The sequence below is a fragment of the Mytilus edulis genome, chromosome 5 (assembly GCF_963676685.1).
Source record: "Mytilus edulis chromosome 5, xbMytEdul2.2, whole genome shotgun sequence".
Lineage (NCBI taxonomy): Eukaryota > Metazoa > Mollusca > Bivalvia > Mytilida > Mytilidae > Mytilus > Mytilus edulis.
This window is the reverse complement of record NC_092348.1, coordinates 56,808,545-56,824,337: the sequence shown is the minus strand read 5'-3', so window position 1 is coordinate 56,824,337 and position 15,793 is coordinate 56,808,545. Positions and strand designations below refer to the sequence as shown.

Here is a 15,793-nt window from a genome sequence, read left to right as displayed (position 1 = left end):
AAAGATACGATAATTTACGAGTATTGAAATATGATATTATAATGATATTAGAATTTGAAAAAGAAAAAACTATCATGATTGAAACCATAATTCATTCATTTGAACTATTCATGTTGAATTTTTAGTGCAGTGATGTACATGGTTTTGGTTCTTTTCGTGTTCGTTTAAATTTGTTACTGTATCATAACATGTGTCTATACATTGTCATCTCGAGTAATAGCTCAGATCGGTTTTCGTGAAGGAATATCCTGCACTGGATATCAAATGCAGCATAACATGAGCAACACGACGGGTACCACATGTTGTTCAGGATCTGCTTACCCTTCCGGAGCACCTGAGATCACCCCCAGTTTTTTTGGTGGGGTCTGTGTTGCTTAGTCTTTAGTTTTCTATGTTCACAGTGTGGGATCCGGGACTGTACGGTTTTCTAATATTTTGGTCATTCGGGAGACTGTCAAGCGGGTCTCCGACGTTTAAAAAATAACAATTTGCTTGAACAAAACTTTGATGAACTCTAATGTTACTATATAAAGTTTCTGCTTCAAGTTTTGGTAGCTATTTACATTCTATATGTAAATATGAACCAAATAAATAATAAAAAAGATATATGCGTGCAAACGTTTTCCGTAGAACGGAGGAGCTCCGAGTAAAACGATCAAAACTGTCACAGAGCAGCGATCAAAAATGTCAAATAAACATCGAAAAACCAATCGTTGCTACCAGGATTTTCACGTGTACATTTTCTGATATAAAGTCTTGCCTGTCTGAAATTATCGCTTGCGAATTTCCTGTACAATCACTTGGAGCTTTCCTGTACAATCACTTGGCCAACTTTTACTGTTACACAACTGTCCCAGGTTAGAAGGAAGGTTGGGATCCCGCTTACATGTTTAACCCAGCCACATTCTGTATGTATATGTATGTGTCTGTCCCAAGTCAGGAGCCTGTAGTGGTTGTCGTTTGTTGTTATATTTATTTTTCGATATTTTTGTTTGTACATGAATTAGGCCGTTTAATTCTCGTTTGAATCGTTTTACTTTTGTCATTTCGGGGCTTTTCATAGCTGACTATGTAATATTGGCTTTGTTCATTATTGAAGGCCGTACGATGACCTATAGTAATTAGTTGTTAATTTCTGTGTCATTTGGTCTCTTGTGGAGAGTTGTCTCATTGGCAATCATAACACCCTTTTTTTGTTATTTATTAAATACATATGCATTGCATATGCATTTCATTAGTTGTTCCTTTTATATTCATTATATTCATCTATGGTATTTGAGATGAACATGAGCACAAACTCAGTCATTTTACCAACTATAAGATTATATCAAGGTGTCTATATCAGATACAAAAACGAAATTTGTACAATAAGTATTATACAAGACAAAATTGAAGGACAGAGAATGGGGTCCAAATATATTATGAATAATTGTACCAATAAATCAACTGATAACAGTTTTAAAAATTCTGATTATAAATGATATACAATACTATTCAAATACAGAATAACGAAATCGTGGACTTCGTAACTGCATATATAATTTATAATCGAAGTTTAAAATTCGTATTTAGACTTTTGATTTGATATGGCAATTCCTAAACATAAGTATTTTTGTTCCAAACGTATAGCATTAGTATATTTTACAACTTCGTAAAGCATCAGCATTGGTCTTCCAAATACATAATCTTGCAGGAGTTAAATATCCAACGTCTGTATGTAAGCTGGTTCGTCCCCTTGGTTTGTGGTTGAACCTAATTTCAGTCAATTCGAACTTGACATATACAGCCATGTATCACCATCATTGATGGCGATCCGATGGATACATCTGTTGTAGGGTTGTCACTGACTCAGACGTACTTATGAATATAATTATTTTCTGTGACTGTATCTTACATTAATTTGTAGGATCCTTTACTATAGATAATTTAGCTGATCTGTAACAATAACATCTTCATGCCTTATATATCATGTACTGTAGTACGCCGCTAGATTAAAACTGACGTGGAAAGGTAACACATGGCCAGCGAAAGCTCTTTTTTTGAGAGCCCAGGTGGTCGTGTGGTCTAGCGGGACGGCTGCAGTGCAGGCGATTTGGTGTCACGATATCATAGTAGCATGGGTTCGAATCCCGGCGAGGGAAGAACCAAAAATTTGCGAAAGCAAATTTACAGATCTAACATTGTTGGGTTGATGTTTAGACGAGTTGTATATATATATATATATATATATATATATATATATAAACTGACAATTTCATAGCAACAAACGAAATTTCGTCGAACATCAGATGTCTACAAATGACTTCATATACCTAGAGGCTCTAAAGAGCCTGTGTCGCTCACTTGGTAGATACATGTGCATATTCAACAACTGACACTTTCCAACGTTGTAGAAAATAATAGAATTCATGACAAAAATAAGTTTAGATGATCTTGTATTGCTTATCATTTAGCCAGTAGATAGATATAGGAAGATGTGGTGTGAGTGCCAATGAGACAACTCTCCATCCAAATAACAATTTTAAAAAAAGTAAATCATTATAGGTCAATGTACGGCCTTCAACATGGAGCCTTGGCTCACACCGAACAACAAGCTATAAAGGGCCCCAAAATTACTAGTGTAAAACCATTCAAACGGAAAAACCAACGGTCTAATCTATATAAAAAAAACGAGAAACACGTATAAATTACATAAACAAACGACAACTACTGTACATCAGATTCCTGACTTAGGACAGGTGCAAACATTTGCAGCAGGATTAAACGTTTTAATGGATCCAAACCGTCTCCCTTTTTCTGAAACAATAGTATAACATCTCAACATAGAAAAACACACGATAAAATATCAATTGGCAGACTTAACTCAATCAAAAAACGTAAATTAATACACTATGAACGAATAAATTTGATCTGCGATATCTGAATGCAAATGCACAGAACTTAATAAAATATTAGGGACAAACATTCAAGGCCAAAAAGCAAACAAACAAGTCCAAACAAAGCCATGGCAAGACACCACTGCGAAATGTTTAACCCTTCAAAAATATTCACTTTATAAAAAAAAACAGTTTTAATAGTACAGGTAAACCTTGAAGTTTATACAAATGTAGTAAGAAGAAGTGAAAATTAGAAGATATTCCAAATAATCAAAACTGGTATATAGACAAGATCCATATAAATATAAAATAACAAAAAAGCATTATAAACAGTATCAACAGGTCGAATTAACAAGAAAATACGATTTGAGAGTACTCGCAGTTACTGACAGCTAGTTAAAAGCCAAAAACAATTAATAATAAAAAATCATGCATCAGAGACTAAAATCAACTAAAACACATCCCAGGGATTTAGTATTTTAACGTCATGAACAGTCAGAGAAAACATGACTTGTGCAATGCCAAAAATAAATGTATCGACAGGTACATGTAGTAGGATAGTGAGGAGCGACTTCTATAGAGATAAAAAAAAAATAACGTGTCTGTGTCTCTATACATCCCACCTCAAAAGAAGATACACTTTAGTTATGTTTTAATTTGCTAATGACAAAATCGATATTAGTGCCAATGTAAACTATATTCAGAGATCTAATTACAATATTGGTACGATAACCCTTACTTATAAGTTTGTTTAAAGGTTCGATGAGTTTACACGGATCACATAGTGATTTCCTCGCTTTAAGTACAATATTATCATAAAATTTAGGATGTGAAATACCATTTTTAATAAGTTTTCTACATGTATAGCCAAATTTACTAATCAAATCTTTGTATCTATGAAAGAATTTAGTAAAAGTTTTAAGTAATTTATGGTATCGAAATCCATGACACAACAATTTCCCAGTGATGCATTGATTACGTTCGTTAAAATCTATGACATCAGAACACACACGGGCAAACCGAACGAGTTGGGATATATAAACACCGTATGATGGAGCCAAAGGCACATCGCCGTCTAAAAAAGGAAAATTAACAATAGGAAATGGAAAATCGTCTCTTTTGTCGTAAATTTTAGTATGAAGTTTCCCGTTTGAAATTGAAATGTCTGAATCTAGAAAAGGACAACTGCTGCTGTTTATGTTAGATTTAGTTAAAGTAAGTTCTTTTGGGTAAATTTCTGAAGTATATTTAGAGAACTCTGGATTATTCAACGAAAAAACATCATCCAGATAACGGTAGGTATTTTTGAATGTATCAACCAAATATAACAATGATGGGTCTTTACTGAGTTTGGTCATAAACTGAGATTCATAGCAATATAGAAATAAATCTGCTATTAAAGGGGCACAGTTGGTGCCCATAGTAATACATACTACCTGACGATACTCTTTATCACAGAAACGTACATAAATGTTATCTAGCAGAAAATTTAAAGCTTCAATCATATCCTCACTTTTCCAGTAAGTGTATCAAGCATACTTTCCTTTTTCGTTACAGAAAAAGGCTTTAAACGAGTTACAGCAAATAAAATTACAATGAGATTTTTCGAAAGACCATTTTATCAAATACAAAAACTTTTTCTTTATAAGATGGTTTGGAAGTGTAGTGTACAGAGTAGAAAAATCATAACTGTCAACAGAATTGTAAGGACTATCGAAAGCATGTATTTTATCTAAAACCTCTAAAGAATTTTTAACACTCCAAAAATAATTAGTACCATTATTTTCATAAGCTTTATTACAAAAGTTAATAACCAGTTCTTTGATAGTAGTAAGGGGGTAGTTAGAAGCACTGATAGATTAGTAGTAGAACACTTACTCGAAGCGGAGATGAAAAGGAATTCAAATGTTTTTTTGTGTAATTTCGGTAACCAGTACATGATAGGGACTTTCAAATGTTTGGAAGATGCTTTAAGCTGGGTAGTGGCAGTGGTATGCTTGTTATCGATTTGACTCTCTGTGGTGCACACTGACCTGAATGTAGAGGAATTGATAATTTCGTTTTGAAGAACTTCCGTGTAGTATATGCGTCACACCACCACTACATTATTGGCTGCCGTGTCTGTCGGTACGAACACAAACCGCTCTACGAGTACGTTGAGTTATTCTAGAAATGGGAATATCATGGTTCCTATTATTAATTTCAGAATTGTTTTCTAAATGAGATATTCGAATATTAACAGTATTCATAATTTTATTCAAATAACTGTCTAAAGATTTTTATCAGATTTTTCACGTTTGCACCAATTTTTACAGTAGGCAGACAGAGCGTCTTTAATGACTTGACGACACTGTTTCCAATCTATTATAGATGGAGGACGGTCCTTTCTTTAGAAAAGTTATGACCTCAGGGTCTTCGACGAACATATTTAAAACTAGATGTTTCGCGATCTCAAGCATTCAAGTTCAGTGAAGGATGTTTATTCAATATTGTCGACATTGCGATATCTATAATGTTAACACGATATAGTGTCAACATTGTTTACATTGTTTGAACCCTTATATAATGTATACATCGTTGACATCGCGATGTATACAATGTTAAAACGATGTTGTGTCATTGCGATGTATACAATGTAAACACGATGTCGTGTCAACGATATTGACATTGTTTGAACTCTTATATTTTTGTTTACATCGTTGACATCGTTAACATCGCGATGTTTACAATGTTAACACGATGTCGTGTCAACATCGTTTACATTGTTTGATCCCTTATATATTGTTTACATCGTTGACATCGTTAACATTGCGATGTATACAATGTAAACACGATGTCGTGTCAACATTGTTGACATTGTTTGAACTTTTATATATTGTTTACATCGTTGACATCGTTAACATCCTGATGTTTACAAGGTTAACACGATGTCGTGTGAACATCGTTGACATTGCTTGAACTCTTATCTATTGTTTATATCGTTGACATCGTTAACATCGCGATGTACACAATATTAAACCGATATCTAGTCAACTTCGTTAACATTGTTTGAACTCTTATATATTGTTTACATCGTTGACATCGTTAACATAGCGATGTATACATATAAGAAGATGCGGTATAAGTTCAAATGAGACAACTTTTTATTTAAGTTACATTTTTTATAAGTAAACCCCTATAGGTTTGTCATTAATACGAAGTTTTGGTTTTTATAGAGTAGCAAGCTATGAAAGGCACAAAAACACTAGTGTAAAACTATTTGAACAGGAAAAATAAAGGTCTAATGTAAAAAACATGAAACCAAAAACACGGATGAACAATTCAACAAACGACAACTACTGAACGACAGATTCCTGACTAAGGACAAGTGCAAACAAATGCAGTTAGTTTAACGTTTATATACGTACCATAGACTCAATATAAAATATAAACACGATTTTGACACAATATTGTTAGCATTGTTATGTGAACAATTTAAACAGAAAGATATATATAAAAAAAGAAGTGGTATGATTGCAAATAAGTAAAATTTCCAGGACATACATACTAACTGGCACATATAACCGTATGGCCTTTAACATTGAAGTTTATATGGCATAGTTAACAATAAAAGACGCCGACATGAAAAATGGAAAACAATTTTAACTATATAACTAACTGCTAAACTTATTTAAAAAAAAAAAGAACGAAACAAAAATGTATATACAACAACAAGATGTTGACACTATATTGTTAACATTACGATGTATACGATGTGAACGATGTAAACAGAAAGGTGTAGACACTATATATACAATATAAACACGATGTTGACACAATATTGTCAACATCGCGATGTATACGATGTGAACGATATAAACAGAAAGGTATAGACTTTATATATGTATAGACTTTATATAGATATAAATACAATATAAACACGATGTTGACACGATATTGTCAACATCGCGATGTATACGATGTGAACGATGTAAACAGAAAGGTATAGACTTTATATATGTGTAGACTTTATATATATATAAATACAATATAAACACGATGTTGACACGATATTGTCAACATAGCGATGTATACGATGTGAACGATGTGAACGATGTAAACAGAAAGGTATAGACTCTATATATACAATATAAACACGATGTTGACACAATATTGTCAACATCATGATGTATACGATGTGAACGATATAAACAGAAAGGTATAGACTTTACATATATATATATATATATATATATATATATATATATATATATATATATATATATATATATATATATACAATAGAAACACGATGTTGACACAATAGTGTCAACATCGCGATGTATACGATGTGAACGATGTAAACAGAAAGGTATAGACTTTATATATATAAATACAATATAAACACGATGTTGACACGATATTGTCAACATCGCGATGTATACGATGTGAACGATGTAAACAGAAAGGTATAGACTCTATATATACAATATAAACACGATGTTGACACAATATTGCCAACATCGCGATGTATACGATGTGAACGATGTTAACAGAAAGGTATAGACTTTACATATATATATACAATATAAACACGATGTTGACACAATATTGTCAACATCGCGATGTATACGATGTGAACGATGTAAACAGAAAGGTATAGACTTGTATATATACAATATAAACACGATGTTGACACGATATTGTCAACATCGCGATGTATACGATGTGAACGATGTAAACAGAAAGGTATAGACTCTATATATACACGATGTTGATACAATATTGTCAACATCGCGATGTATACGATGTGAACGATGTAAACAGAAATTTATAGACTCTATATATATATATATATATATATATATATATATATATATATATATATATATATATATATATATATATATATATATATACAATATAAACACGATGTTGATACAATATTGTCAACATCGCGATGTATACGATGTGAACGATGTTAACAGAAAGGTATAGACTTTATATATTTATATATACAATATAAACACGATGTTGACACGTTATTGTCAACATCGCGATGCATACGATGTGAACGATGTAAACAGAAAGCTATAGACTCTATATATATATACAATATAAACACGATTTCGACACGATATTGTCAACATCCCGATGTATACGATGTGAACGATGTTAACAGAAAGGTATAGGATACAATGTAAACACTATAAAGTTGACATTGCGATGTTGACAATATCGACAAAACATCGTGCACTGGACATAGTTCATCTCAAGTGGTAGGAACATTATTTTCTATATTGACGTCTGTTGTAATTGACGTATAATAGGACTAGTTAAACTGTATCTTTTTCAGTTTGAGTCACCTGTTTTCCTGACAATTCGGAAAACTCGCTCCTTTACTTTAGTTACTAATGTATATTGAATGCCATAGCTATATATGAGGGGGGGGGGGGCAATAGGGGGTCCGTTAACATGAAAACAACACCTCGATTTTGGCAAACACAGTTAACAAAAAATGCAAAAATGCTGATAACAGTTAACAAACAGGGTTGAAAACAGTTAACAGCTTAATTTGATCTCAGATAACAGTTAAAGACACCCTGAAAAGGGCCATAACAGCTTAACTCAAAAAGATATTGCCCCCCCACCCCCTCATATATAGGACAATTCATTTAATAGTCAATATGTGGCACTGGAGTACACGTGCATAGTTATGATTCTCACCTCAATTTAGCTTCCTAGCTATGAAACCAGGTTTAATCCACCATTTTGTACTACGGAAAATGCCTGTACCAAGAAAGAAATGTCACATTTGTCGTCCATTCGTTTGATGTGTTTGAGCTTTTGATTTTGCCATTTGATTAGGAACTTTCCGTTTTGAACTTCGTCGGATTCAGTATTTATGTGGTTTTACTTTTTTGATATCCATACAGGATATTAAATAACATCCTTTTAAAAACAATCATATTATCATTATAAGAGTCTACATTTTCCTAGGTAAAGTGTAACAAATGAACGTTTAACGGACCCAGCTAAAAGCCAGACTTGATCTAAGGATGGTTATATCTAAGTAATAAAAGGTTTGCTAATATTATATATTTTTTTTATCTTATTTTCAGTTTTCCAATGGCTGCTGATGAGAAAATTGCAGAATCAACTTAATACTTGGAGATATCCTGTGTTTACTGTTGGCCCAGAAGAAGAAGATCTCAAGCAAAGAATTTTACAGAATATATACCTTGAAAACATAAATATAACTGATAATGATTGGGATGAACATTGCTCTGCGGTTGATTCTGTTCTTGAGAAAATATTGCTCATATTAAAAAAATATGCAAATAAGGAATATGAAGGATTAATTATTCATGGTAGCCTAAAGCAAGGAAGTTCAAGAGAAGGACTGAAAGTAAATGATCCTCTAGAGTTTGACTGTTTAGTTCAATTTGAAATAGAAGGCATGCAGGTGGCAAAATGTCAAGTCTACGATTATTCTGGAGAGCTAATGCCCGAGTTCATTAAATTACGCGTCGAAAATCCAGAATATTTGTTAAGAATCTATCCGTGGTTGCGCCGCTATAAGATTTTTACAAAATCAGGATTACATGATACACATTGCTATATTAATACAAAAAATTTACAAGAAAAAGTGTTCATGGCATTGCTAGACAAAACTCGTGCACATATCTTTAATCGATTGCCGCCAGACGATAGAACAATTTATACATATCGACGGTCTGTTAAACCACCATCGTTCCCGATACAAATTAGTTTAGACCGGGAAATATCATATGCCGGCGGTTTGTACACACAAGTATCACGTGAAAGTGCCAAACGCCCGGGTCAAAGGGAATATCTTTCAAAGTTGGACATTGATTTTGTTCCTGCATTATTATTGCGTAAGGACTACGTCCCCAATCCGTATACAGTGAACAATAGAAATGGCGAGAAGGAAATGACGTGCTCAGTTTATGGAGTGATGAAATGGGAACGCAGATTACATGAATCTGAACTAACCATTGATCGTGTTTTTATCTGGAGGGAATCTACGTGTGGATATGAAAAACTTATCAGTGACGTTGGACGAAGAAATCCTAGTCAACGTTACTTGATGACAGCATGTCGTATCGTCAAATCTTATGACACCGTCACACGGGGATAAAATCGAATCGTCGAGAAACCAATCAATTACATTGTGTAGCTGTCTCGTACTTCTTGAAAAATATATGTTTTCATTGTATTGCTCTACTGACTGTACCAAGCAAGACCAAATCACTTTCAGGAGTAAAAGAAGCACTCGGATATTTTCTGCAGTTTCTTGAATTATGCATAAAAAGTCGCAATCTTCCCCATTTTTTCTATGGTAATCCATGGGTTCATGTTATGTTCCCTAATTGCACATTTGGAAGTAATAAGCCGGAAAAGAACCTATACGGAAGAATATGTAAGAATACATTCACGAATGCCGAAAGAGCTTTTCGAATTATGCTGCAAGATTTAAACGGATTGTTTACAGAATTTGACTCATTGGATCCTGACCGTGTTGGGCCATTCAAAGAATTACTTGGTCTTACGCATGAATATCGAGTGCAAGAGAAAGCTATCAGTAACTTTGAGGCTATTTCATCGTGTGCACGGTTTGTTTTGTGCGTTATTGTTTTTGGAATATTAGTAACTTTACTAACACGTGACGCAACGGAGTCCTAATCTTAGTTCACCATCAGTGCATTATTGTAAAATTGGAACGCATTCCTTATTATTAAACACTTTTGTAATCTGTTCTAACTACGGGATTACATATTTACTTTTTGCCATTCTGTTAATTAGATGTTACATGTAATATATATATTTGGGGGGGGGGGGGGGGGGGGGGGAAACTTGCATCTTATGTACTTCAGGCCACATACTCTTTACATATACATTTTTTTGTACATGATAGATGAAATTAAAATAATTTATAAATTATTTTGATCCACATGTCATGTATTAAATAAAAATTCTAGTCTATGAAATATCTTGAACTGGGGGCGGATTTAGGATATTTTTCAAAGGAAGCGTTATTTGATTTCACTAAATAAATATTGCTGGGCGTAGCGAGAGTCGAACATTTTTAGAAGATTTCATGCCAATAAATGATATATATTTCCCAATCCAAGGTAGACGTACGACCTCTAAGCCCCTGAATCCGCAAATGTAAGCCTGGAAAACTAGCTTTAATGACAATAAGAATGGGTACTTACTTAAACAATTTTATTTGATAATTAACTATGTACGAATATAGAATGTAGACGGCAATGAGACAACTCTCCATAAGAGACAAAATGTCACAGAAATTAATAACAATAGGTCACCCTACGGCCTTCAACAATGCGTCAACCATAGTAAGCTATAAAAGGTCCGAAATGACACTGTTTAATATAAAACAATTCAGACGAGAAAACTGTATAACAGTCTTCCTTACTTGGGCACATACTGAATGCCGGTTACGGGATTACACTCGTTTGAAAGCACAAACCCTCCTCCTCACATTGGACAGTTTTATGACAGTACAACATGAAAACAAACAATACACATTAGTTGAAAAAGGCTTAACCCATCAGATGGATACACATAAAAATACATTTAACAAAAGCACAGAGTGAATGGACGGGTACTTTTACGGGTACTTTTACGGGTACATTCACAGAACAGAAAGACACTTAGTGCAAATTTGCTCGCAGTTACTGACAGCTATTTCAAAGCCAAAGCAACTAATTAAAAAATAGCATGCTTCTAAGACTAAAATATTAAAGATTCAAAGATCTAATTACAGTGCTGAATTGGTAACATATTAGAACATAAAGTTTATTTGAAGGATCAGTTCGTTTACCTGGATCGTTTCCAAATTTCAGGTCTCGGTAAACAACATCTCCGTAAAAATTAAAATGTTCTATTCTGTTTGAAATATGTTTTCTACAAGTACAACCAAACTTCAAAGCCAATACTTAACATGTATGGAAGAATTTAGTAAAATTTCAAAGGTGGACCTGATACATACATCATATTAAATTATTTTTTAATGCTACAACTTTAAATAGACTGCAGGTCAGAATGGTACCAACAACACAAATTTATAAGTGTAGTTTATATGATAACATTCTGGCTACTTATACTAGTATTCATGTATGCCATTCCGATTTGTTAGAAACAAGTTCAGTGTTAAACTAACAGCAACGGAGTCGGAATTACCGAATTCAAAACCAATATTGAAACTTTAACAATTATGAAGCAGTATAAATATGGTTCTATAAAGATAACCTGAATGTTGAATATATATAAGCAATGTATAAATATTTGTGTATTAACAGTCATTATCCTGTTAAATGTGTGTTTATCAGACGAAGAAAATAACCATGAAATAATTTCGAAAACGCCTCTCTGATGCTTCGAGTTCTACACCTGTACACGCGTATCCTTAAGTACACATGTAAAAAGATAATATTAACTTTCAATTTGCTAATCGATAGATGGCGCTCGAGTCGTTTCTGCATATTTTCCAGTTACACGTCATTATTAGTAATGAGTTGCACTTCAATATCTCTACAAAGATACATTAGATGATAATAAGGTAACTAATCTACTGCCTTGTTTGCCTAATATCTTTTAATAGCGTATAGTTAACAATACTATGTTATCATATTACAACTGCATTTTACATATTCAATAGCAATTTTAGTAAACCGAAATCGAAAGTAGAAAAGTGTTGGCTTTTCAAAAAGCTTGATAGACCTCAGGAAAATGTGATAAACATGGTACATTTTGGGGTCTACTTGGCCTATTAAATGTACCAAATATATTCTTTAGGAGCCAGAAAAAAGGCTTTTCAGTAGATCTGAATATTAGTCAACCCGTGATTATGACTTCCCATAGTGATATGACTCAATTTGCGGACATGATATGTGCTTTGTAAAAAAAAAAAAAAAATGACCAATACACAATGTAATAGCGATCAAACCAACGAAGGAACATTCATTTGTATAAGATGTTTTGAGTACAGTAATCAAATGAATTATTTTGCTTCAACAAGGAAAAATATCTCAAGACGACTATGTTGATTGACTACAACGATCACTGGTGTCCGGTAATTGCCTTTTGAAAGTCATGAGACGTATGGTTATTGGCTGAAGGATAATTTAAGAAATAACCTCTTATAATTATTGTATTGACGAGTGCATGAATATCGTTTTAAACCTTCTAGTTTTATTTTTATCTAAGTTCTTGATTTCTTTTTATTTTAGGTGTTTTACATGGCGACTAACGAAAAAATTGGAGATGACCTTAATGCTTGGCGGTATCCTGTCTTTACAGTAGGCCCAGGTGAAGATGATCTCCAGCGACGAATTTTACAAGATAGATATCTTAAAGACATAAATATAAGTAATTCTAAGTGGGATGTCCATAGCTCTGCAGCCGATTCCGTTCTTGGTACAGTTTTGGACGGATTAAAAAAGTACGCACGGGAGGAATTTAAAGGGCTAATTATTCATGGCAATGTAAGACAAGGAAGTGCAAGGGAAGGACTGAGAGTTAATGACGCCTTGGAGTTTGACTGTTTAGTTAAATTTGAAATAGAAGGCATGCAAGTGACAGAATGTCCGGTCTACGATTATTCTGGAGAGGAAATAGTCGAGCTAATAAAATTACGAGTTGAAAACCCAGAATATTTGCTAAGAAACTATCCATGGTTGAAACGGAATGAGATTTTCACAAAAACAGGCTCGTATTATTCAAGTTATTTCATAAATACAAAAAACTTACAGGAAAAAGTTTTCAAATCGATACTTGACAAAACTCGAGAACAAGTATATGAGCAGTTACCGTACGGTGATAGGACTGTTTATACATTTCGTCGTTCTGTTAATCCACCGACCTTCCCGATACGTATAAGTCTAGACAGAGAAATATCATATGCTTCCAATCTATACAGTAATGTCACTTTGGAAGGTCTAAATGAATCGTTCCAGGCAAATTATGGACATTTGCCAACGCTGGATATTGATTTTGTTCCTTCATTGGTGTTACGTACGGATTATGTTCCCAATCCGTTTACAGTAAATCGAGTCACTTATGCCAATTCGGAAATGACGTGTACAGTCTATGGAGTGATGAAATGGGCACACAGATTAGACGAATCTGAACGGACAGTTGACCATGAATATCTCTGGCGGGAATCTACTTGTGGATATGAAAAACATATCATTGACGTTGGACGCAGAAATCCAAGTCAACGTTACTTGATGACCGCATGTCGTATCGTTAAATCTTATGTCGCTTGGATGAAATCAAATCGTCGTAACACAAATCAATTACATCGTGTTGCTGTTTCCTACTACTTGAAAAACGTATGTTTTCATTGTATTGCTCTACTGACTGTTCCAAGCAAGACTAAGTCACTGTCAGGAGTAAAAGAAGCACTTGGATATTTTCTGCAATTTCTTGAATTGTGCATTGAAAATCGCAATCTTCCCCATTTTTTCTACGGAAATCCATGGGTTCATGAAATGTTCCTTAATTGTACTTTTGGTTGTAACAAGTCGAAAAAGAATCTATATAGCAGATTAAGTATGGATACATTTCTTCAAGCTGAGAGTGCTTTTCGAAACATGCTCCAGGATTTAAAAGGAATGTATAAAAAGTTTGACACATTGGATTCTGATTGTGTTGGGCCATTTAAAGAATTACTGGGTCTGAGCCATACGTATCGAGTGCCGCAGAAAACGTTTTGTGCAATGCCTTGTTCATTGTCTGTAGTGCTAGTTTTGTGCGTTATTGTTGTTGGTATATTAGTAGCCGTAGTAACAAATACCATAAATAAATAGATCCTGAATGTAGTTGACCAACAATAGAAGGTTAATTTAAACACAATTATTTATAGTGGATTGGGAAACAAGTTTTGCAACTTATATGTATTGTGACATTAACATATCATTGCGGTCGAATTTTTTGGCTTATCTGAAAGACTATGTACCATCATTTCAACATCTTGATGAATTTAGTAAACTAAAACACATTTTTAACCCATTCCTGAACTTGTTTGTCATATTGGAGTCTTCATTAAGCAGTCTTTAGAACTGAGGGGGTCAGACCCATGTCAGACAAACTCGTGATTGTGTGTTATACATAAATTTATAATTGAACTTTTAAAATACGTTCTTTTATTTTATGTTGTATTGTATTTCATTGTATTGCATTGTTTTTAAAATGTATATATTTGTTTGTTTGGATTGTTTGACCATTAGTGGTGTAATTTTGCAATAAAGATTATCATTAATCCCTTTCCACTTTGCGGGTCCGAGTGCTACCTTGTAGCGGCATTAGCCTGCTCTTTTTCGAAATCTACAAGGGTGTCTGTAACGTGCAAGAGATATGTCTCTCTCTTCACAATAGTAGGTTGTGAAGTGGTAACACATTTAATGCATTTATTACCTTTTGTGATCTCTTTCAACATTTTTCATTTATCAATGAGATCAAACAATTAGATATAATTTCTTTTAATTTATTTATTTGCTTTGTATGTACTAAATAAGATTTTCTGTGATTAAACGTCTGAACACGCCTCATACTACCAAGTATATAAAGATAAAATTAAAGTTTCTCGTTGTTTTTTGTTTCTGTTTTGAGAATAAATATAGGCTAGAACAATATACGAAGCGTGGGCGAAGATTCGGGAAGAAAACAAGTTTTTAATTTTTTTTAATTTTTTAAAAGTAAAATCACAAAAATACCGAACTCCAAGGATTTTTCAAAACGAAAAGTCCCTAATCAAATAGCTAAATCAAAAGCTCAAACACATCATACCCATGGATAACAACTGTCATATTCCAGACTTGGTATGGAAATTTTGTTATGTAGAATGTATATGACGTTAAGACAGCAATGCAACAACTAAAACTTACAAA

The 15,793-nt window shown here is 33.5% G+C and overlaps 2 protein-coding genes across 2 annotated transcripts; both read left to right on the top strand.

The window, feature by feature from the left end:
* Window positions 1-8,542: 8,542 nt before the first annotated feature.
* On the top strand, window positions 8,543-10,710 carry LOC139525150 (uncharacterized). Its single transcript, XM_071320336.1, has 2 exons — window positions 8,543-8,555; window positions 8,978-10,710. The coding sequence occupies exons 1-2, from the start codon at window positions 8,543-8,545 to the stop codon at window positions 10,015-10,017; spliced, it is 1,053 nt and encodes a 350-aa protein (XP_071176437.1). The 3' UTR covers window positions 10,018-10,710.
* A 1,665-nt stretch (window positions 10,711-12,375) lies between these two features.
* LOC139524003 (uncharacterized) lies at window positions 12,376-15,488 on the top strand. Its single transcript, XM_071318519.1, has 2 exons — window positions 12,376-12,462; window positions 13,133-15,488. Exon 2 carries the CDS (start codon window positions 13,142-13,144, stop codon window positions 14,711-14,713), a length of 1,572 nt encoding a protein of 523 aa, XP_071174620.1. The 5' UTR covers window positions 12,376-12,462; window positions 13,133-13,141; the 3' UTR covers window positions 14,714-15,488.
* Window positions 15,489-15,793: the final 305 nt, after the last annotated feature.

What these genes read in the sequence shown, in the direction of transcription:
- LOC139524003 (XM_071318519.1), top strand. Translation starts at nt 13,142, where the DNA reads ATGGCGACTAACGAAAAAATTGGAGATGACCTTAATGCTTGGCGGTAT.